This window comes from Maniola hyperantus, chromosome 24 (genome assembly GCF_902806685.2).
Source record: "Maniola hyperantus chromosome 24, iAphHyp1.2, whole genome shotgun sequence".
Classification (NCBI taxonomy): Eukaryota; Metazoa; Arthropoda; class Insecta; order Lepidoptera; family Nymphalidae; genus Maniola; species Maniola hyperantus.
The window spans coordinates 156,973-178,374 of record NC_048559.1 but is presented as its reverse complement, the minus strand read 5'-3'; the positions used below and the strand labels follow the sequence as shown (position 1 = coordinate 178,374).

The window sequence follows — 21,402 nt, the reverse complement described above, 5'->3', positions numbered from 1 at the left end:
GTAGTGAGCTGGCAATGGGTTGATCAAGATGAAACCAGAGACACTAAATCAACCAGATAGTTAAATATAGCAGACTAATGATTTTATGCTTATTTTGTGGTTTAACGACATATTTTAATCCGTTATCTACATTAAAATATATAGTAGTTATGTAGGTAAATAACCGGTGGACGGACGCGTCGCAGGGAGCCGCTGGATGGCGGCGGCGCAAGACCATGGCGTGTGGAAGTCCCTACGCGAGAACTATGTCCAGCAGTGGACGTTTATTGGTTGATGATGATGATGATGTAAATAATAGAGATGAAAGTTTTACTTAATTACGGACACCATGGGTACCTATAATATGAAGTTTAGCTCAAGGAAGGTGCAATGGTGTCGCTACTCGCTACTCGCTACTCGCTACTCGCTACTCGCTAGCCGCCAAGTGCTTGCAGGCTGTCGATGACGTCATTAAGTAAGCTATTCGTTTTCAGAGACACTTTTCCGGGGAGTGGGGACTCTAAGTATAATGATATCCCACAGTCCATTTTAGACTTTCGTTTACACAAGTTAGGTAATAGGTAGGTAAGTATGCTAATACGAAAGTGTGTGTGTGTGTGTGTGTGAAAGTGTGTGTCCGTCTGTCTGCTAGCTTTTCACGGTCCATCTGTTTAACAGATTTTGACGTTTGGTACAGAGATAGCAGGAATTCTTTTTATTTCGGAAAATTAAAGAGTTCCCACGGGATTTTTAAAAATCTTAGTCCACGCGTTCGAAGTCGCAAGCATCAGCTAGTCTAAACATAAGATCGATATATGAACTCCCGCCTTAGCAACGATACTATTGATGTGACAAAGTTAAATACGCTTCAGTTTCTTGCTCTTTCTTTAAACAAACAGACGAGTAATTCGAGGTTTAAAATTAGCATAATATTATTGGCACGTGATAAAAAGATTTTGACCCATTTGATTGAGACAATTATCCCAAATATAAACCCGGAAGGTTTTTTATACCAATAAACGTTTTCAAGTGCTTTTGAATCGTCAAAAGAATCTGTCTTTAGTTAGGAATGCCGTAACTAGCGAGAACCAGCAAGAAACTCGGCGGTTGCTCTTTTCGAACGGAAAATTGACTGTCGGTACTGGTGCGCCCTGTGATCGGATAGCAATAAGAAGTTGGTCCACCTAGTACGACCAAGTGTCTAGTTGTGGCCACAACAGGTATGAGTGAAGGATTGTGACTTGATTATTATTGGCCAAGTATTCGGCCAAGGTATGTACTTCGTACGCGTGGATTTCGGTTTTTGAAAATCCCGTGGAAACTCTTTGATTTTCCGGGATAAAAAGTAGGCCTTCCCCGGGATGCAAGCTATCGCTGTACCAAATTTCGTCAAAATCGGTGGAATAGTTGAGCCATGAAAGGCTAGCAGACAGACAGACAGACAGACACACTTTCGCATTTCTACACTAATCTACATCTACACTAATATTATAAAGAGGAAAACTTTGTTTGTTTGTTTGTTTGTTTGTTTGTTTGTACTGAATAGGCTCAAAAACTACTGGACCGATTTTAAAAATTCTTTCACCATTCGAAAGCTACATTATCCACGAGTAACATAGGCTATATTTTATTTTGGAAAAAAATAGGGTTCCGTAAGATATTTGGGTTTTTCGGACACAAGGTGTAAAAAATCAACCAGAAAAGTTACTTATTTTGCGTACGCTGCCTAAACTATAAAAGATAGAACCATAAAATGTTCTAATTAATTGTAGATCTTATAAATATCTACAAAAAGTCCGCGACACACTATACCCATCTATGTCGAGTGAGGCACAGCAACCATTTTTTTATTTAAAAATCTTGAATTTTTTTTGGACTACATTTAAACGCGTTTATTTTACTCATGCTATTAATCCTTATCAAAATAAATGATTTCATCACTAAGAACAGTTTATGGAGATAATATTTGGTCTTTGAATGATTAAAATTGGACGTTTGGTTTTGAAGTTATGGCGAAATTAAAATATTACGATTTCTGCTGCACGTCCCGTTGTCTACACTAATATTATAAAGAGGAAAACTTTGTTTGTTTGTTTGTTTGTTTGTTTGTTTGTACTGAATAGGCTCAAAAACTACTGGACCGATTTTAAAAATTCTTTCACCATTCGAAAGCTACATTATCCACGAGTAACATAGGCTATATTTTATTTTGGAAAAAAATAGGGTTCCGTAAGATATTTGGGTTTTTCGGACACAAGGTGTAAAAAATCAACCAGAAAAGTTACTTATTTTGCGTACGCTGCCTAAACTATAAAAGATAGAACCATAAAATGTTCTAATTAATTGTAGATCTTATAAATATCTACAAAAAAGTCCGCGACACACTATACCCATCTATGTCGAGTGAGGCACAGCAACCATTTTTTTATTTAAAAATCTTGAATTTTTTTTGGACTACATTTAAACGCGTTTATTTTACTCATGCTATTAATCCTTATCAAAATAAATGATTTCATCACTAAGAACAGTTTATGGAGATAATATTTGGTCTTTGAATGATTAAAATTGGACGTTTGGTTTTGAAGTTATGGCGAAATTAAAATATTACGATTTCTGCTGCACGGCCCGTTGTATTATATAAAGAGGTAATGTCGTTAAGTTTGTTTGTAGGGGGTAATCTTTAGAACTACTGAACCGATTTTAAAAATTCTTTCACCAGTAGAAAGCTACATTATTCCTGAGTGACATAGGCTATACGGGATCTTTAAAAACCTAAATCTACGCGGGCGAAGTATTATATAAAGAGGTAATGTCGTTAAGTTTGTTTGTAGGGGGTAATCTTTAGAACTACTGAACCGATTTTAAAAATTCTTTCACCAGTAGAAAGCTACATTATTCCTGAGTGACATAGGCTATACGGGATCTTTAAAAACCTAAATCTACGCGGGCGAAGTATTATATAAAGAGGTAATGTCGTTAAGTTTGTTTGTAGGGGGTAATCTTTAGAACTACTGAACCGATTTTAAAAATTCTTTCACCAGTAGAAAGCTACATTATTCCTGAGTGACATAGGCTATACGGGATCTTTAAAAACCTAAATCTACGCGGGCGAAGCCGCGGGGATCAGCTAGTATTATATAAAGAGGTAATGTCGTTAAGTTTGTTTGTAGGGGGTAATCTCCAGAACTACTGAACCGATTTTAAAAATTCTTTCACCAGTAGAAAGCTACATTATTCCTGAGTGACATAGGCTATACGGGATCTTTAAAAACCTAAATCTACGCGGGCGAAGCCGCGGGGATCAGCTAGTATAATATAAAGTATGGAATGGAAGTATGAATTTCGCCAAATGGTTTTTATTTTGATTTAAGTACTTACTTTTTATCGAACTAGCTTATGCCCGCGACTTCGTCCGCGTCGACTACACAGTACACTTTCAAACCCTTATTTTACCCCTTGACTTGAATTTTCGAAATTCCTTTTTCTTACCTACTGTATCTCAGTCAGTTAGTCATCTTTTCCTTTTATATATTTAGACTAGCTTATGCCCGCGACTTCGTTCGCGTGGACTACACAAATTTCAAACCCCTTAAGGGGTTGAATTTTAAAAATCCTTTCTTAATAGATGTCGACGTCATAATAGCTATCTGCATGCCAAGTTTCAGCCCGATCCGTCCAGTAGTTTGAGCTGTGCGTTGATAGATCAGTCAGTCAGTTGGTCATCGTTTCATTTTATATATTTAGATGAGTCTTCAACAATCCTTGGTACGTCACTTCTGCACCTGGAAGCCGCCGCCCCCAGCAGTGGAAGGGAGAACGAGTCGCGACATCACTCTGTCCTTCTCCGCCGGCCTGTACAGCTGCCTGGGCAACCGGCTGCTGTATAAAGTGGAGAAGAAGGAGAAGATCCCACCTTGGGTGGTGGTTTACTGGTCATTTTTATTGTCTTCTATATACATCCATACTGATGTTATATCTCTCTCCATCTCAGGCTCCATCATCACCCGCCAGCAGCCAGCAGGTGTGATTGCAGCCAAGCTATAAAAAAAAATGTCAAAGTATGTCTGTCTATCTGTTTTTAGCAATTAAATATGCAAAGGTAATGTGTGCATATTTAATTGCTAAAAACGCACATAATACCCAAAAATTAAAGGTGCGTGCCCGGAGTCGAACCCCCAACCCCCGAACAGGGGAGTGAATGTAATAATTACGAAAACAATCAATACCTACATTATGCTGGAGGGTGTATAATGCAGCTTCGCTCTCAATGGCGGCTAATTAATGAGCTGTCAACGCTCGCACGTTCATTGTTACCAGCAGGTACTACGGTCATAGCTCATCACACCCACCCGGCACCCGGCACCCGGCACCCGGCACCCGGCACCCGGCACCCGGCACCCGGCACCCGGCACCCGGCACCCGGCACCCGACCAGTGACCAGCACCGCCTCGCCTCGAGTGTATGGGTGTGCTCTTACTAGATCAACTCCGGAGCGCCTCCGGACCAGGCGCAAATGGCGGTGACAAACCGCAGAGACGTTAGCTCTCTATGCGTGTTCTATCGCCTGTATAATGGGGAGTGCTCTGAAGAGCTTTTTGACCTCATTCCACCCTCTTTTTTCTACAACCGCACCGCGCGCCACCGTAAGGAATTCCACCCTCACCATCTGGGTGTCTGGTGCACTTCGACCGTCCGCTGCGCCAGATCCTTCTTTCCACGCACGTGCAAACTGTGGAACCAACTCCCATCGGCGGTGTTCCCACTAGATTATAACATGGGGTTATTCAAGGGGCGGACCAACAAATTCCTAAAAGGCCGGCAACGCATCGGCGGCTCATCTGGTGCTGCAAATGTTCATGGGCGGCGGTAATCACTTAACATCAGGTGACCCGCCTGCTCGTTTGCTCGCTATATCTATTAAAAAAAAAAAAAAAAAAAACCGTTGCTCGCACGTGCTAGATTAACCTCAGAAGTATAGAGACAATAGAGTCAGGAATCACCTACTGAGAGCCTAAACCTTAGTTCGTTATCAAAAAGCTAGGGCGTGGTTGAAGGTAGAAAACAAAATAAAAGATTGTATAAGGAAATAAACTGTTTTATTCAGGGAAAAGTCCCTCCAAATCAAAGTTTATCTTTACCATTAATTATTGCTTTATCATTATATAATTTATTATTTCCTTTAAGAAAAATCTACCGCCAGTTCGAAAAAGCATATCTACCGAGAGAAAGAACTGGCAAGAAAAAACTCGGCGGTGTCTATTTACAATTATTGAAAAATAGATACAACTATGGTAGGTATTACCATAACATATCCAACCCACATAGGGTATAAGCATAAACTATTACAAAGGAATACCAGATGTATAACAAATTACACATTAACCAACACATAAAACAACATACATAGTATAACAATAGAAATATAAAATCAACAATATTCGTACCTGTAGGTATGTCACAGCTTCTTATTAAAAATAGGAAAATTAATGATTTCTACCGTCAAAGCAGAGCCATTTATAGCCCTTTGGCTACCCTTTCCATAAGTATAATGATACCATATAAAACTCAAATTCAATAGAGTCGACAATAGAGATTAAACTTTAGTTTTAAATTTATACACTTCAAAATTCCACATTATACTCTATTTAAATCTACAATTACTTTACTTCTAAAATATAATAAAATCAATTTCACCATGTAAGACCTTTGGATTAGCTGCTATATATTATCTGTTACGTCTGTAGTATTTTGTCTATCATTTTGACGTGCCTCTGTTTACAAATAAAATGTCAATGGTTTAGAATTAATTCTTAAGCAAAATCTAAAGAGTTTAGTAGCAATTTCAAGAAATAAATAGCAACTCTAACCATTTATCTTATACGGCCAAACTGACAATTGCTTCGTTCTCGAAGCAACAAAATAAAAACAAACAATTCGTTAAGTAAATAAAGTTGTTAAACAACATCAAAACATTTTTTTTAAACAACATGTCTGTGGCCACCATAAAATAAAATAAAACATGTTCAAAATCACCACACAGTTTGCTCTAAAAAATACAAGATATATTTTTCTCGCCACAGCACATATTATGTTTCCAAACAAGATATCCTTTAACCCCATTGGTTTTAAACCAATATCAAAAAATATTTTTAACACCACTGGTATTAAAGCGATATTATAAAAATACTTTTTAACACTGTTGGTTCCAACGTTTTAAAGTATCATCTACAAAATATCCTTCAACACCATTGGTTTTAAGGCAACATCGTAAACATCATAAAATTGTCCCTTAACACCATTGGTTTTGATCCATATACCTACCACTATACAATTTTTCATAAATAAAATATAAAATCCAAAAAGGTAGTAAATAAAAACATATGAAGGTAGGTACCAAAAATTAAAATGTCAAAAAATATCACACAAAAATAATTTACATTAAAAAGATCGTCAAAGAAGTAATCAATATCAAAAATAGTTAAATACAAGAAAATCCATGTTCAAAAATTAAAACATTTCAAACATCAAAAACGTCAGAAAATAAAAAGTATTATTCAAAACAAAAACCTACGGAATTAAAAAATATCAAACACAAGTGGGTAGTCAAGAATCTCTAAACTCCAATATTCTAAATTTAGGTTTCAGGTTTGACCATAGTCCACCACGCTGGCCAAGTGTGGTTTGGCAGATCCATTACATCACATTACATAACGGTGGGTATTTATAAAAAAACAATGACATCAAACAATCAGTAGCTACTAGACTTAGCGGCATAGCAACAGGATAAGACATCAGCAGCCTAACCTATCCTTATATAAAAACTACAAAAATAAACTCCAACAAAATTTCTTAATTATTGTAGGTAGGTATCACAAATCTTTCATCTCTACGTTTCGCGAGTGAGAACTCCGATGCAAAGTCAATAGCAAATTTACAAAAATGGCCACGCTAATCGCGTTTCTGATCAATGAATCATCAATATTTAACGAATGATGCAATATGTATTTCTGTATTGTTCTTAATTTGAAACAAAATTACAACAAAAAAAAAATTTTTTTTTTCTTTTTTTTTTTTGGTTCTTTTTTTTCCTTCTTTTCTCTCTGTCATTATGTAACACATAAATAAATTATATACATCTATTCGGCCAACCTGAAAAGTACTTCGTTCTCGAAGTACTTACATAGGAAATGCCTCAAGAACATAACTAAAAAAAAAGTAAGATGACTCATCACTCGTAAAACAATATTCAATGATTCAATGTCAACATCACTATCATATAAATTACGAATATACGGCTAGACGTCAGACGTAAATTAAAATAGAACACAAATTAATCATCAGTAAATATTTACTGACAAACTTGCTTTAGTTTTTCACCGCTCGGTCAGTCTGACATTTAACCACATTTTATCGTATGATCATTTAATAAAAATTTCATACCAACTAACTACCTGCAAATTTTTAACATTAATTTACGTAATATCGATTTGTGTTACTAGCTGGGACATCATGCGATTAAACACCTTCAAACATTAATCTGAGTCATTGAAACAGAACATCTATACTGAACACAAAATTACCCGCAAAAATTTTATTTATTTAGTACCCACATCTTTATTTCTATAATACAATTAGTTTTAAAACAAATAAAATGACGACAGGTACTATGAAACTGTGTTACTACATTACACAGAGTATTAATAGGTCCATGATTACGCAATAAAACTTTCTAAGGCCTACCTGCCTGAAAAATTGTCTTGCAAAAAAGTTTTAATTCACTTTCACTTTTTTTTTTCATACCATATTTTCATATTAAGATTTCCAGATTTAGGGTATCCAATGTCCATTGTGGTACCTCTCGTGGACGTCAGTCATCACAACGCCTGTTGGAACATCTTTGATGGCTTTTCACAAAGCCATCCGAATTCGCCGGTATTTCTGAAACTTGTACAAACTGCATTAGAAAAGGCACAATTCAGCCATATCGTATCCCACTTCTGATGCTAGATTAACCTCAGAAGTATAGAGACAATAGAGTCAGGAATCACCTACTGAGAGCCTAAACCTTAGTTCGTTATCAAAAAGCTAGGGCGTGGTTGAAGGTAGAAAACAAAATAAAAGATTGTATAAGGAAATAAACTGTTTTATTCAGGGAAAAGTCCCTCCAAATCAAAGTTTATCTTTACCATTAATTATTGCTTTATCATTATATAATTTATTATTTCCTTTAAGAAAAATCTACCGCCAGTTCGAAAAAGCATATCTACCGAGAGAAAGAACTGGCAAGAAAAAACTCGGCGGTGTCTATTTACAATTATTGAAAAATAGATACAACTATGGTAGGTATTACCATAACATATCCAACCCACATAGGGTATAAGCATAAACTATTACAAAGGAATACCAGATGTATAACAAATTACACATTAACCAACACATAAAACAACATACATAGTATAACAATAGAAATATAAAATCAACAATATTCGTACCTGTAGGTATGTCACAGCTTCTTATTAAAAATAGGAAAATTAATGATTTCTACCGTCAAAGCAGAGCCATTTATAGCCCTTTGGCTACCCTTTCCATAAGTATAATGATACCATATAAAACTCAAATTCAATAGAGTCGACAATAGAGATTAAACTTTAGTTTTAAATTTATACACTTCAAAATTCCACATTATACTCTATTTAAATCTACAATTACTTTACTTCTAAAATATAATAAAATCAATTTCACCATGTAAGACCTTTGGATTAGCTGCTATATATTATCTGTTACGTCTGTAGTATTTTGTCTATCATTTTGACGTGCCTCTGTTTACAAATAAAATGTCAATGGTTTAGAATTAATTCTTAAGCAAAATCTAAAGAGTTTAGTAGCAATTTCAAGAAATAAATAGCAACTCTAACCATTTATCTTATACACGCTTATCTTGCGTTACTCACCCACGGGTTTTGAATGGATCGCGTGCTTGCACGTGCAGCAAGAAGATCAGTTGTCGACAACGAGTGGACAAATGAAGAGGTGATGCTGGTCGGGTGCTGGGTGGCTCTAGTGAGCTATGACCTTTAGCAGGCACGCTAGTGGTCACTACCTAGTAATTGCGATACGAGCTCCGGTTATTGATGGGCTAATTCCCAATACAAAAGCGTGTTAATTAGGTTTTACAATGTAGGTATAATGTAAATACAGTTAACTTTAACTATGTCCAAATTTTAATTGGTAGATACAATACTTAGGCCTGTATAAATCAAAATTAAAATTAGCGGTTACAGATTTATTTTGTGATTTCACCTGTGTCATTCAGATGGAAGCGAGCAAACCAGCCGCTCCATTGCGGTACAATGACAGCTACAATGTCACGATCGCAATCACCTTTGATTGGTTGACGCTCGCTCACTATTGGCTACAATGCATTGTTGCTACAAGAATCGCACAAATTCAGCCAATCAGAACAACTGAGATTGAAATAATGATTGATGCAGGTTATACAAAATCGAGCTACTGACTGAATGCGTCGATTGCAATGCGCAAGCAACGGTTTCAACGCGTCATCGTACTCGAATGCTCAATCGCTTTGCGGCGCGTCTTTGCCGTCAGCTAGTCAAATAATTATATTATTGTATTGTGAAAAATTCAACTCTCTACTTATTGCGGTTCATGAGATACAGCCCGCTGACAGTCAGACGGACTGACAGATGGACGGATAGCGAAGGCTTTTTGATAGAGTTGCGATTACTTGAGTAGGGTACGGTAAATGTAATCGTTTCTTATTTATTTTCAGTGGCGGCAAACCAACAAAGACAATTGACAACCTAGCGCCTTGTCACCCGCACAGGTTCCGCATGCGAGTCCTCATCAAGTCCACTGCTGTCACCAACTTGGCGGAAAGTCTGGTACAGCATTATGGAGACGAGGAAACGGTTCACGGACTTATAGAGGAAGCAGGTCAAGAGGAATGTGAAAAAGACAAGGGAAATGATTCAAGTGAGCGTAAAATATGTCACAAAGGTTGAAAAATTGGGGAAAATTGGAGAGTTACTTCCTTGTTTTTAGAGCCATGATAGCCTATTACCTAGTACTTTGGCGTACCTACTCCTAACACAAGCTTTACGTTTAGTTGAAGTGGAAAGGGAATATTAGTCAGCATGATAAACTTGGCTAATATTCTTTAAAAACCTGGCCAAGTCTGAGTAAGGCTCGCGCACGAGGGTTCCGTACTAGATGCAGTCGTATTTTTTCCACATTTTGTTCGAAAATTTAAAAACTATGACGCAAAAAATAAATAAAAATCTGTTTTAGAATGCACAGGTGAAGCCCTTTCATATGATGACCAATTTGATATAGTTATCGTACTTCAAAATTTAAAATAGTAATTATTAGTTCATGACCACAATTTAATTTTTTTTACTTGTGATATAACCACAAATTCTCGGTTTTCATATTTTTCTCGTACTGTCTGCTATAAGACCTACCTATCTGCTAAATTTCATGATTCTAAGTCAACGGGAAGTACCCTGTAGGTTTCTTGACAGACCGACAACAAAGTGATCCTGTAAGGGTTCCGTTTTACCTTTTGAGGTACGGAACTCTAAAAAAATAAAAATCAGTCTAAGCAGGTATGTGTTTCTAACAACAAGACAGAAAATCGGTAATCGCATAATGTGCTCTTTCATTTAAGAAAATGATTCGTAACGTCAAAGCGGCGCGCGGCGGCGCGGCGCAGCGGCGCGGCCCAAACATCAGAGTACACAATGGAGTGGAAAACGTACCTTTGTCTCGGAGACTCTTTGAGCGGCGACCGAAGGCCGAGTGTTTCTTGATGCTAAACAAAGGTTTATGTTGTTTGAGGCTCGTTTAAGGATCTACGCACGCGTTTCTGAAACTGCTTCAAATACGTCGTCGATTACGGAGGGAACGCTTGTTCTGAATTTGATGATTTTTTTTATTACAAGATGCGCTATTGGACGTCAAAATATTTGCCTAACCGCGACCTTTTTTAAAAAAAAAATATTTTCCATGTTAATCATGACTAATATTCCCAATTTCCTCTGAAAGTAAGTTTGAAGCTTGTGCTGCGAGTTGGTGTGACTTGAACTCATCGACATATTATCATACATCGATGCTTGAACTCAACGGTTGGGCAGCGATTTCTATAATAAATGTTTTTTGATGGAGAACTCAGTCATGTAGGATTTTTCACGATGTTTTCGTTCACCGTTAAAATAGGTGATATTTTTATTAAAACGCCCATAACTCCGAAAAGTTAGAGGTGCGTGCCCAGGGTTGCCACCACGCAGCACCACACAAATCGCAAAACACGCTCGACGCACGTTTCGCCCTGACACCGCAGCATCCTCAGGAGATGTAGACCTTACAATCCACAATAGCGTCGAGTGTGTTTTGGGATTTGTGTGGTGGTGCGTATAGCTTGCCTGGTGGCTGGTTTTTCCTGCATGTTTAGCAGTGGGAGGGCGGGTGGTGCATGTCGCATGCTGCATGTTGCACCATACAGATTAGACTCGTTTCAGCGGATTATAGCAAATTAAGCTTTTGGGCAATTCCCTCACCTATTTTCAAAAACCCCACTCCAGCGAAACCGGCTCGGTTCAGCTAGTTCTGGATATGACTCCAGTACAATATTTGCAACGGTTGTGAGGTAATAAATCATTCCGGTCCATTACCGACCAATCAGGCGAGTGGGGTCAAGGTTTACTCAATAAATTAATAGCCGTCGGCGAAAATTATCCGCCCGCCTATATCCACTACCTACTATATACCTGCCCGGCGCCCGGCGCCCTGCGCCCGGTGCCCGGCGCCCGGCGCCCGGCGGCCCGGCAATAGGTGCCTTCACCTTGCTAATTGTATTAATACTAATTGAAGTAATATCGACAGAATATAGACATAGGCAATTGAATTCCTATAATTAGATTCTCGTAATGGATTCTTAATTTATTGTTTGGTAGTCTATCACCGCTTAGAAGAACCTGAGTGCGGCGCGGGCGGGGTGATGACGTATCTCGCGACAGACTTGCGACAGGCGTATCTCGCGATCATTGCTGTCAAACGCCCGGCTAGAGAGAGACAGCAATATAGCCACAAAGCAAAATAAGAAGAAGAAGAAGAGAGACAGCAAATGAACTGTCGCTGTCTGCTACTGCTGTCGCGTTGCTGTCGCGTTGCTGTCGCTACTGCAACGTTTTACGTAATCACCCCGCGGGTCTCCTCTCAGAACGAGAAGGGTTTGGCAGGCTTCACTCACCTGTGAGAACATTGTGCACTCAGAACTCTGAGGCATGCAGGTTGCAGGTTGCAGGTTGCAGGTTGCAGGTTGCAGGTTGCAGGTCGCAGGTTTCCCCTCTATGCTTTCTTTCACCGTTAAAGTAACTGATATTTTATTTAAAAGCTTATAAACGCAGTAAATCTGAAAAGTCAGTGATTCGCTCGGACTTTCCGAGTAGGAGACTGCTGACTAGGACGACGACCTGGGTTCCTTTGTACAGGGTGTAATTACAACGATGGCGACAAACTAGCGCTCTTATTATACTATCCAAACACATCCAAACACCAATAACCATTTGCCTTATACTTGTAGTTTTAGTGGTTTAGTGTTTTTCAAACCCGCAATGTATAGCGTGCAAAACTCGGGGTCAATGCCCCACCCCCATTGACCCCGTGGCGTGTATTTACTCATCAAATGTTTTATTTGCAATACATTGCAAACTTTTAAAAAATACAGGTTATTTAAATATGTTTTTCGCATATATTTTTGTGGTATCTTATCAGTAATCATAAGTACTATCTTCTTCCTGTCTTCCTTTATGCCAGCGTTCTAATTACACTCATATACAATGTTAGTTTTACTAAAACTAACCTGAAAAAAGTTTGTTCAGAATCAGTAACAGAATCAATTGCAATCATTTTTACTACGGGACGGGTTATATTTTGACCATAAAATAATAGACCGAGTTGAATGACCGCATGCACCAGCTGACTGGAGCCGCGCGAGCGGGAGCGCGCACGGTCGACGCCAGCCGTCCCGCTCGCTCACAGGCGCTTGCTTGGGGTGACCATGTTTTTGCGGAACAATGACTTAACACAAAAAGCTTATAACTTTGTAAATTTTCATTATATATTTTTGAAATTATACCTATTTAAGTATTCTTTATGTAAAAATATTCGACATATGTTTTAGTTTTTGCGAATACTAAAACTAACGATGTAGATAGACGATAAGTAAGACAACTGTTTCCAGCACAGCTGGAGTGGTGAGGCAAGGGGCGTGGTTGGAGTCCCCGTGGTCCGGGGAGACTTGGACCAACACCGACACGGATGGCACGTCGGCCGTGTGCTTCTGCATGGCGGTGCGCTGCGGATACCTCAAGCAGGTACAGCACGCCGCACGCGGCAGAAAGTAATGTACATCGGCCTTTACAGCTTTGTAGAGCTTGGTCTCTGTCCCTCATACCTATATAACGTTTTGTCGGTCTCAACGACAGAGACAATGCTCTACAAATCCGCTATCTCCTTCTTAAGGTCATTATTTTCTACCGCGTACTGTAACATGGCCAACAAACTGGCTCACCGCTGGTACGCTTGTTATAAATAAATTAAAAAAAATCCATAGACGTAGGCTAGCATCCTAGAGATGAACATAGCATACCTACTCTTTACCTTGGACAATCTAACATTACCACAGAATTCAGTAATCGACTTCAAAACAATGTTCTTTATTCAACTCGTAATTAGGTACGTTTAGTACGCGACAGTTCGAGATGACAATCGGGGGGGTAACCCGCGGTGCGGGGTAGCGCGGGTGACGTGCGGGTGTGCAGGGTGTCTCCCGTTATAGTGTTGCGGTAATAGCCTCTAAATGTTAATACTCTAACAATGTAATTCGCGTGCTGCACAGGTACAACAAATGCTAGAGGAGCGTCCCCTGCTGATGTCGGTTATCAACTGCAACAGCGGCTACACGCCTCTCGCGACCGCCGTGCGGAAAGGTAAAGTGCTTAGCATCATTCCAAAGGCGCCTTCAGCCGCAAGGTGCCGCGCGGAGGCTACGCTGCCGCCACGCTGCCGCCGCGCTGCCGCCACGCTGCCGCCACGCTGCTTTGTAAATCCATATAAATAAAAACGCGCGTCCGCAGCGCTCCGGGCTTCAGAGTGTACGGGAGCGGTGTGCAGGCTCGACCGTACCAAAGGGGAGATCTCCCACCGAGCGGTTGGTTGTGCTCGGTAGCGCCAGCTGGGCTGACGGTTATGTCTTGAAACTTCTATATATAGTCCAGATTGCAGAAAACTCCGTTAGTGCGATTACTATCGGCGGTACATTTGTTCGGGACTACGTCATCGATTGAACAGCGCCATCTAGTTTCTATTGTGGTAACCGCCACAAGAGTATGGAACGTCGTCGTCGGCGCAAAAATCTCGTGTCCATGATTTATCAATATTCTACAGTATCACTACCCCTATTATGATTATGTGAAAGTGTGTTTGTTTGTCCTTCAATCACGTCGCAACGGAGCAACGGATCGACGTGATTTTTTGCATGTTTATAGTTTAAGCCCTGGAGAAGGACATAGGCTACTTTTATCCCGGAAAATCAAAGAGTTCCCACGGTAGTTTTAAAAAACTAAATCCACGCGTACGAAGTCGCAGGCATCAGCTAGTAAGAGTTATATATTTCAGAAACCTGACTCCTCCTTTACCTTTCTACTATCATACCGCAAGACAACGTCAAGGTTCGCACCCGTGTCCCGCTCGTAGCGGAAATTCCACGGACACCTAGAAGCGATTTGTCTCCTCGTGTCAACTCGAACCGTTAACATATGGAATGCCATTCTGGCATCAACAGGTTTAGGTACCTTGAAGTCAAGTATTTAGAGTGAAAGCATCTTCTAGGCAAGCGAACTCCACCTCAGACTATATCATCACTAATTGTGAGCTGTGATTGCAGCCAAGCGCTAGTTTAGATTGCAGCCAAGCGCTAGTTTAGATTGCAGCCAAGCGCTAGTTTAGATTGCAGCCAAGCGCTAGTTTAGATTGCAGCCAAGCGCTAGTTTAGATTGCAGCCAAGCGCTAGTTTAGATTGCAGCCAAGCGCTAGTTTAGATTGCAGCCAAGCGCTAGTTTAGATTGCAGCCAAGCGCTAGTTTAGATTGCAGCCAAGCGCTAGTTTATAAATGAAGAGAGCCGTCATCATCTCAAGCCACTACCGCTCCTGAGCACGGGTACTGAAGACTTCTCTCCCTCGGATCTCTTCTCAGAATAATAGGTTTTAAGCCATAGTCCATCATGATCGACTCCTGAATACGGGTCTCCCTCTCTTCGCAGAATGAGACGGGTTTGGCCATAGTCCAACACGCTGGTCAAGTGCGGATTAGCAGGAATCTACCTATTAGATATAGGTTAATGGGTCTGTTGCTGTTTCTGTTTCTACGTCTATGTCCCCCCAGGAGAGCTGGGCATGGTGAAGTACCTGGTGTCAGCCAACGCCGCAGTGGAGCAGTCCTCGTCCACCGGACAGACGCCGCTGCACCTCGCCGTGCTGTCTGCTAACATTCCCGTCGCTGAGTTCCTGCTGGAGAAGGGTGCTGACTTCCAGGTCTACTTATGCCACTTTATTGTTGATAATATTTTTTAAAGTACCTGCTTATATAATACCTACTTCTTCATCAACACGTCTCACGTTACTCAAACTAACGGAGAACAATACGAACCGCGCAATGGAATACACCAATAGGCAAAATGGGATGTTAGTAAGCCATTAGGACTAGCTTATGCTTGCTACTTCGTCTGCGTGGACTACACAAATTTGAAACTCCTATTTACCACCTTAGGGGTAGAATTTTCAAAAATCCTTTCTTAGCGGACGCCTACGTCATAATAGCTATCTGCATGCCAAATTTCAGCCTTATCCATCCAGTAGTTTGAGCTGTGCGTTGATACATCAGTCAGTCACTTTTTTCTTTTAGAGTTATCATCAGTTAATATTATTTCCGGCTCTAAAGCAGGCTCGCGACTTGACCCAGTGTCGTGTGGAACATTGCGCGGTGGACTCCGGCGAGCTGGACATGGTGAAGTTCGTGATGGACCGAGGAGGCGACGTCAGCGTGCGGGACAGCAACGGGTGGACACCTCTGTTTAGAGCCGGTACTCTCTCTCTCTCTCTCTAGTCGTTCCATCATTAGGTACTGAAGATCACGGTCCTGGTGATATGTTACCTTCAATCGGATTAATAATTGTTTCCAACAACTTCTATTAGTGACAATTTTCCTACTTCTAAGAATAATAAAACTGTCTCGTTAGTCTACTAATTGACTTCGTCTGCGGATCATTCAAAGTTCAACATTGACATGAATTTTTCAGAAAGGATTTTTTAAAATAAAAAAAGTATTTCGATGATGACAGTATGTCAAGGAGCAAAAACAGAAGTGATCAAGGAGTTGGTGCATCGCGGCAGTGACGTGGAGCTCACTGACAAAGCTCAGCTCAGCATCGTCGCCGCTGCGAGGCTCCTGCAGGATAGGCAGTGAGTATCCGCTAATATAAGTCTATGACAAAGGATTTGTGACCCCAAACGCCAGATTGTTATGGCACAAAAGTGCGATGGCGCCTCCAGAAATTAAGCAGCCACGCTGGCAGGTACTTGTTTACTACAATAAGAGAATCTGCGGGTAAGCATGTTACACCAATCCGAGGGCACTCTTCTCTCTCTCTCTCTTTTTATGTCTAGGCGTCCTTGAGGTCATTGTTGAGAATATGTCCCAGATAGTTAAATTGCTGCACCATCCAGATATACCGGAGACACCCTCTCCGAACCCTTTCCCGCTCTAAATGCCTTCAATTTTAATTTAGTGACTTTGTATTTCAACTCATGAACGTTTGCATAACGACCGAAGATTGAAAGTAGTTTTGTCAGTCCACTGATTGAGAGGCTCAGGAGCGCCATATAAGCTGCATAATATCTAAGATTGTTAATATACATTTCCCAGATGGCAGCCAATCCTGGTACCCCTGAGCTTACGTATCAGGTTATTGATGTAAACTTTGAAAAGTTCCGGAGAGGTAAGCCCACCTTGGCGAACCCCGCAATCTAGATAATCTACTAGAGGCCGTGTCACCCCTTCTAACATGGTTAATTTGACCCCTCACCAGTACCTCAGCAGACTTACTCTTATTTGAAACTTCTATTGATTAATTTTATTATTAAATATACTTAATATTATAATATTAACTAGTACAAAATAAATTTGGTTTACAATACTAATCCCTAATTTTCTGTTTCGTATAGCGGTCGTCGTCGTGAATCGGTGTTGCGGCTGGTGGACTCGCAGTACCAGCACGGGAAAGTGGTCGCCAGCTTCACGCGCCTCACCAAGAAGATATCCACTTTTCACAACTTGATGAAGCAGTAACGACAACTGAACTCAAAAAATCGTCGAAAATGAAGTTAAATAAGATGTACAATAAACTAAGAGTGTAATATAACTGACAGCTTAAATATTATGTAACCGATGGACTGAGGGACGACACTGACATGGAACGTGAGCACCTCGCATGAGACATGTTAGCCCGCAGATTTGCACGTTGCAGGTAAAGCTGACCTTATTTAGGGCTTACAGTCTGTGCACGGAATACACGCAGTGCCCTGCGCGTTTAATATAACAATGTACTGAGAGCGGTATTGAGGAAGCCTCGATACTGCAGTGCGACGGCAATGTTTGTGGATGATTATCTACGGCGTAGATTCTACGCAATCATGCGCAAGCGTGTCGCGTCCACGATGAGCAGGCTAGTGAGTAGTACTAACACTCTCCTCAGCGCATTGGCTATGAAACTGGACAGTCCTCTGTGGAGGTGCTTGGGTGGTGCGCACATAGGCGCTAGGAGACTCCCTCGGGTATTGTGAATTGTTAGGATTAGTTCTAATTTAGTAGGATTCGTTGCTAAGTTATGTGTCTAGCATGTCTAATTACTGTACAAATCATGCCCGTGTGGAATGGTGCCAAGACTAGATTTCCACACTGGATAGCCAGGCTGATAACTTGCGCGAAATTAACAAGGGTTGAATGTTCAAAAATCCTATCTTAGCGGATATCAACATCGTAATAGCTATCCATCCATCGTATACCACATTGCAGTCTGATCCATCCCGGAGTTTATAATGTGCGTTGATAGATCAGTTAGTTAGTCAGTCAGTCATCTTTTCTTTTTATATGATTCACAAATGAATTAAAATTTATTTAAAAGTTTTACAGTTACAGACTTCATTAAAAGAACAAAGTTATAAATAAGTTTGTAGATTATTGAAATAATGATCGTTATAAAATATTCTAGATGTAAGATAGACAGAAATAAAACATCCATGAAAATTTTATACTAGTTTTATTATTAAAAATAAAAAATATTTACAAAACCTTAAAATCTAACAGAGTATCGAATTGCATTACGAACATAAAGTGGTAACAGTGAGGTTTGAGCTAGTCAAGAAGCAGCCGAATGCGAGAACTTTGACTCCCACAGCTAAAATACTTACATACAATAATTTACTCGTATTATAATCAACCAAATGCAGTCAATGGCAAGGCGCAATAATTTAATCCAATAAATAAATTAATAAATAATCTTAGCGGAATTTAAAAGAACTTTAGCAATAATGTTGTAATCACCAAATAGTTTGACATATAACTTGTAATTTTGGGAGCAGAGTTTGTGCCTTCAAACTCTATGTGATTAATAGATTCATCTTCTTTTTTACTTGTAACTGTTGTTTCTTCATGCGCAGTATCTCTTTCGAATTGTGCTGCTTTCGTGTCTCTTTTGCGACGTCTGCTATTTTCTTCTTCTTCTCCATCTTCTTCGTATTCTTCTTCATCTTCATGGTCATTATCATCATCATCAGTTTTAGATTCCTTCTCCACTTTTTCCTCTGTTATCTCACTTGCTTCTGATTTCAAGTCATCTATTGAAGTTGAGTCCGGTTTACGTAAAAACTGTACAAGTTTTAAATGTGTTGTTCTTGTATCTTTATATACGGGCGCAGGAATGCTTGTCGTGTCCTTATTAATATGTTCCGCAATAACTGGAGGAATTTCTCCTTTAAAAGGTCCAAACTGTGGGGTCTTGAGCAGCAGTTCTGTATTTGCCGGGAGCTTAGAAGAAAATATTTTAGGACTAGTTTTAACTTCTGGTACACTGGTTAACGATGTGGCTGAAACAGTTTTTCCATCGTAAGTTGTAAACGTTTGTTCTGATTTTAATTTCTGTGCATGTTCTTTAGAGCTTTTCGAAGCAGGCGGTAAATATTGAGGACTAACTTTGTCTGATTCCATTACCATGTCACTCGGAACATCGCGATTCATATTTTTCTTACCAAATAGAGCGTTTAATTCGTTTTGAGTCTTCACATATACTGGATTTGGTCTATCTTCCCTGGCGTGATTTTTAGGGAACACTTCCTTAGTTTTATCATCATTCGATAACATGTGATCTGGAGGAGAAGGTATAAACATTGGTTCGAATGTTTCAGTTATTTTGTCACTAGGATATGCATGGTTAGTGTTAATATACTGAGGATTTTCGTCATAATCTTCCTGTACATCTGTATCTTCTCTTCTGTTCACGTTGTTTCCTTGATAATCTGCTATTTTGTCCACACCGGCCATCAAAGGCTCTCGAATTATGGGTTTGAAACCACTTTCAATCACAATAGAGTCTGGTTTAAAACCGGTATTGACTGCAGGTGTAAATGTTGAAGAATCACTTGATTGGCCAATAAAGTCAGATGACTTTATATCATTTTGCGGATGGATGTAAGTATTTTCATTCTGTTTGGGGCGTGTTGTTGACGAATGGAGGAAAACGTCGGACATTGGAGTAGAACTCACTCGCACCGTATGAATCATATTATGTTGTTTGTTTGGTATCATTTGCTGATCTAAGGGTAGTGGATGATCCATAGGTTTCCCTAATATGATTTGCCCTGGCTTATTGAAGTACACGGGAGGAGCACTTTGTTGCGCTACTGGTTCATTGGCTCCGGGGAGAGTTATTTGACTTTGCACTACTTGATTGGCGATTACGTCAGTGTGACCCAAACTCAAAGTCTGACTTTGAAGTGGCACTCCAATATTATGACTTGGTTTGCCCATTATAATCGGCTGTCCTTGTGCATGAGGTAGTTTTTGTGTATGTTTCGGAGGCCCACGATTCATAATATTTTTCGGTGGATGATAAGGTGGCATTGCTTTCATTGGTGGAATATTAGATTGTGGAGGCCTGTTCATGTTCGGTGGAGGACGATTATTAGAATATTTGTTTGGTTTCTTTGACCCTCCATAAGGCCCATGCGGATTAGGCATTGGCAGAGGATAGGGGTTATTTACTTTTTGATGCATCGGGTAAGGTCTCCGTAACTTTATCTCAGGAGGTGCAGGTCTCCGAAATGGTGGTCGCATGTTTCCCATGGGTTTGTTAGGGGAATTAGGACGTAGAACGTTGTGTAAGGTCTGAGGCTTCAGATTGGGTGGCAACAAGAAACTCTCTGGTAGTTTTCCCATATCAACAACATATTCGTCTCCGTCCCTTATCGGTTGTTCCGGCACAAACAGCTCCTTGACATCTTCGTGTACTTGGTATTGTGATAACTTCGGTGGATTTGTTGCATTTCTCATCATTTCTTCTTTCATTTGTTCTTCCAAGCTTTCCACTGCTTCGATGACTTCTTTGATTTGTACTTTGGTTATTGGCGATTCATACTCTTGTTCATCGTGATAGAGGTTTCTTGGTGGTTCCGGATATATTTCCCCCACGAGGCCGCCGTCACCTTTATTGCTACTGAAATCGTTATAATTTTGTTTCGTATTGATTATTTTCTCTACTTTTTGGCGTTGATTTAAAAAGTTTACGTCTGGTTTCACACGGTTCTGTACCTGTATAGATTCTTCGCCGGCTAGATCTTCGGGAAGAGCTAAGGTCTCAACGACTCTACTTTCTTCCGCCTCTGAACTGTCACATTCGTCTACCACGTTTATTTTCCAGCCAAGATGGCGGTGAGTGAAACACTAGAAAAGAAAAAATATTAAGATTGTGATTTTGAAATTGAAAAAATTACATCTTTCCCCGATGAAAATAATTAGAAACACAGTAAACCTCATGCGATAGAAGACTTGAAAGGCTGAAACAGAAAATATAGTAAGGATTATATACAACAGACACATACAAATGAGATTGATTATATACAACAGACACATACAAATGAGATTGATTATATTATAGACAGTATTCCTGAGGATGAAAATGTATTCTACTAATTAAATGCAAATCAGATAAATACGTTAACTTATCAGACTGAAATTTACATATAAAATGCCTGTTATGTGTAATGTATATGAATTATTAATAAGGTAGTTAG

The 21,402-nt window shown here is 39.8% G+C and overlaps 2 protein-coding genes across 4 annotated transcripts in view; one reads left to right on the top strand and one right to left on the bottom strand.

Annotated features, from left to right (window-relative positions):
* Nucleotides 1-435: 435 nt before the first annotated feature.
* Nucleotides 436-18,358, top strand: flip (flippy). 3 transcript variants are annotated; one of them, XM_069506980.1, is made up of 9 exons: nt 436-454; nt 3,724-3,911; nt 9,770-9,972; nt 13,246-13,373; nt 13,898-13,988; nt 15,443-15,591; nt 16,001-16,139; nt 16,398-16,518; nt 17,281-18,358. In XM_069506980.1, exons 2-9 carry the CDS (start codon nt 3,724-3,726, stop codon nt 17,402-17,404), a joined length of 1,143 nt encoding a protein of 380 aa, XP_069363081.1. In that variant the 5' UTR covers nt 436-454; the 3' UTR covers nt 17,405-18,358. The 3 variants fall into 3 exon arrangements, with proteins under 3 accessions (XP_069363081.1, XP_069363079.1, XP_069363082.1); XM_069506978.1 differs by having other exon boundaries at nt 442-564; XM_069506981.1 differs by lacking the exon at nt 436-454 and adding an exon at nt 16,982-17,054 and having other exon boundaries at nt 3,468-3,911; nt 17,281-17,364.
* The window catches only part of LOC117993369 (protein Skeletor, isoforms D/E-like), a gene marked incomplete at its 5' end in the record, with an annotated part of 64,935 nt that continues 61,890 nt past the window's right edge, over nt 18,358-21,402 (bottom strand). The window contains one exon of the mRNA XM_069506740.1: nt 18,358-21,052. Coding sequence (XP_069362841.1) covers nt 18,626-21,052 — 2,427 coding nt within the window. The remainder of the gene's footprint in view (nt 21,053-21,402) is intronic.

Excerpts from the sequence above, each read along its gene's own strand:
- flip (XM_069506980.1), top strand. The coding sequence starts at position 3,724 with ATGAGTCTTCAACAATCCTTGGTACGTCACTTCTGCACCTGGAAGCCG. Across the intron at positions 3,912-9,769 it reads CCTTGGGTGGTGGTTTACTG|TGGCGGCAAACCAACAAAGA; the intron begins GTCATTTTTATT and ends ATTTATTTTCAG. Across the intron at positions 13,989-15,442 it reads CGCGACCGCCGTGCGGAAAG|GAGAGCTGGGCATGGTGAAG; the intron begins GTAAAGTGCTTA and ends ATGTCCCCCCAG.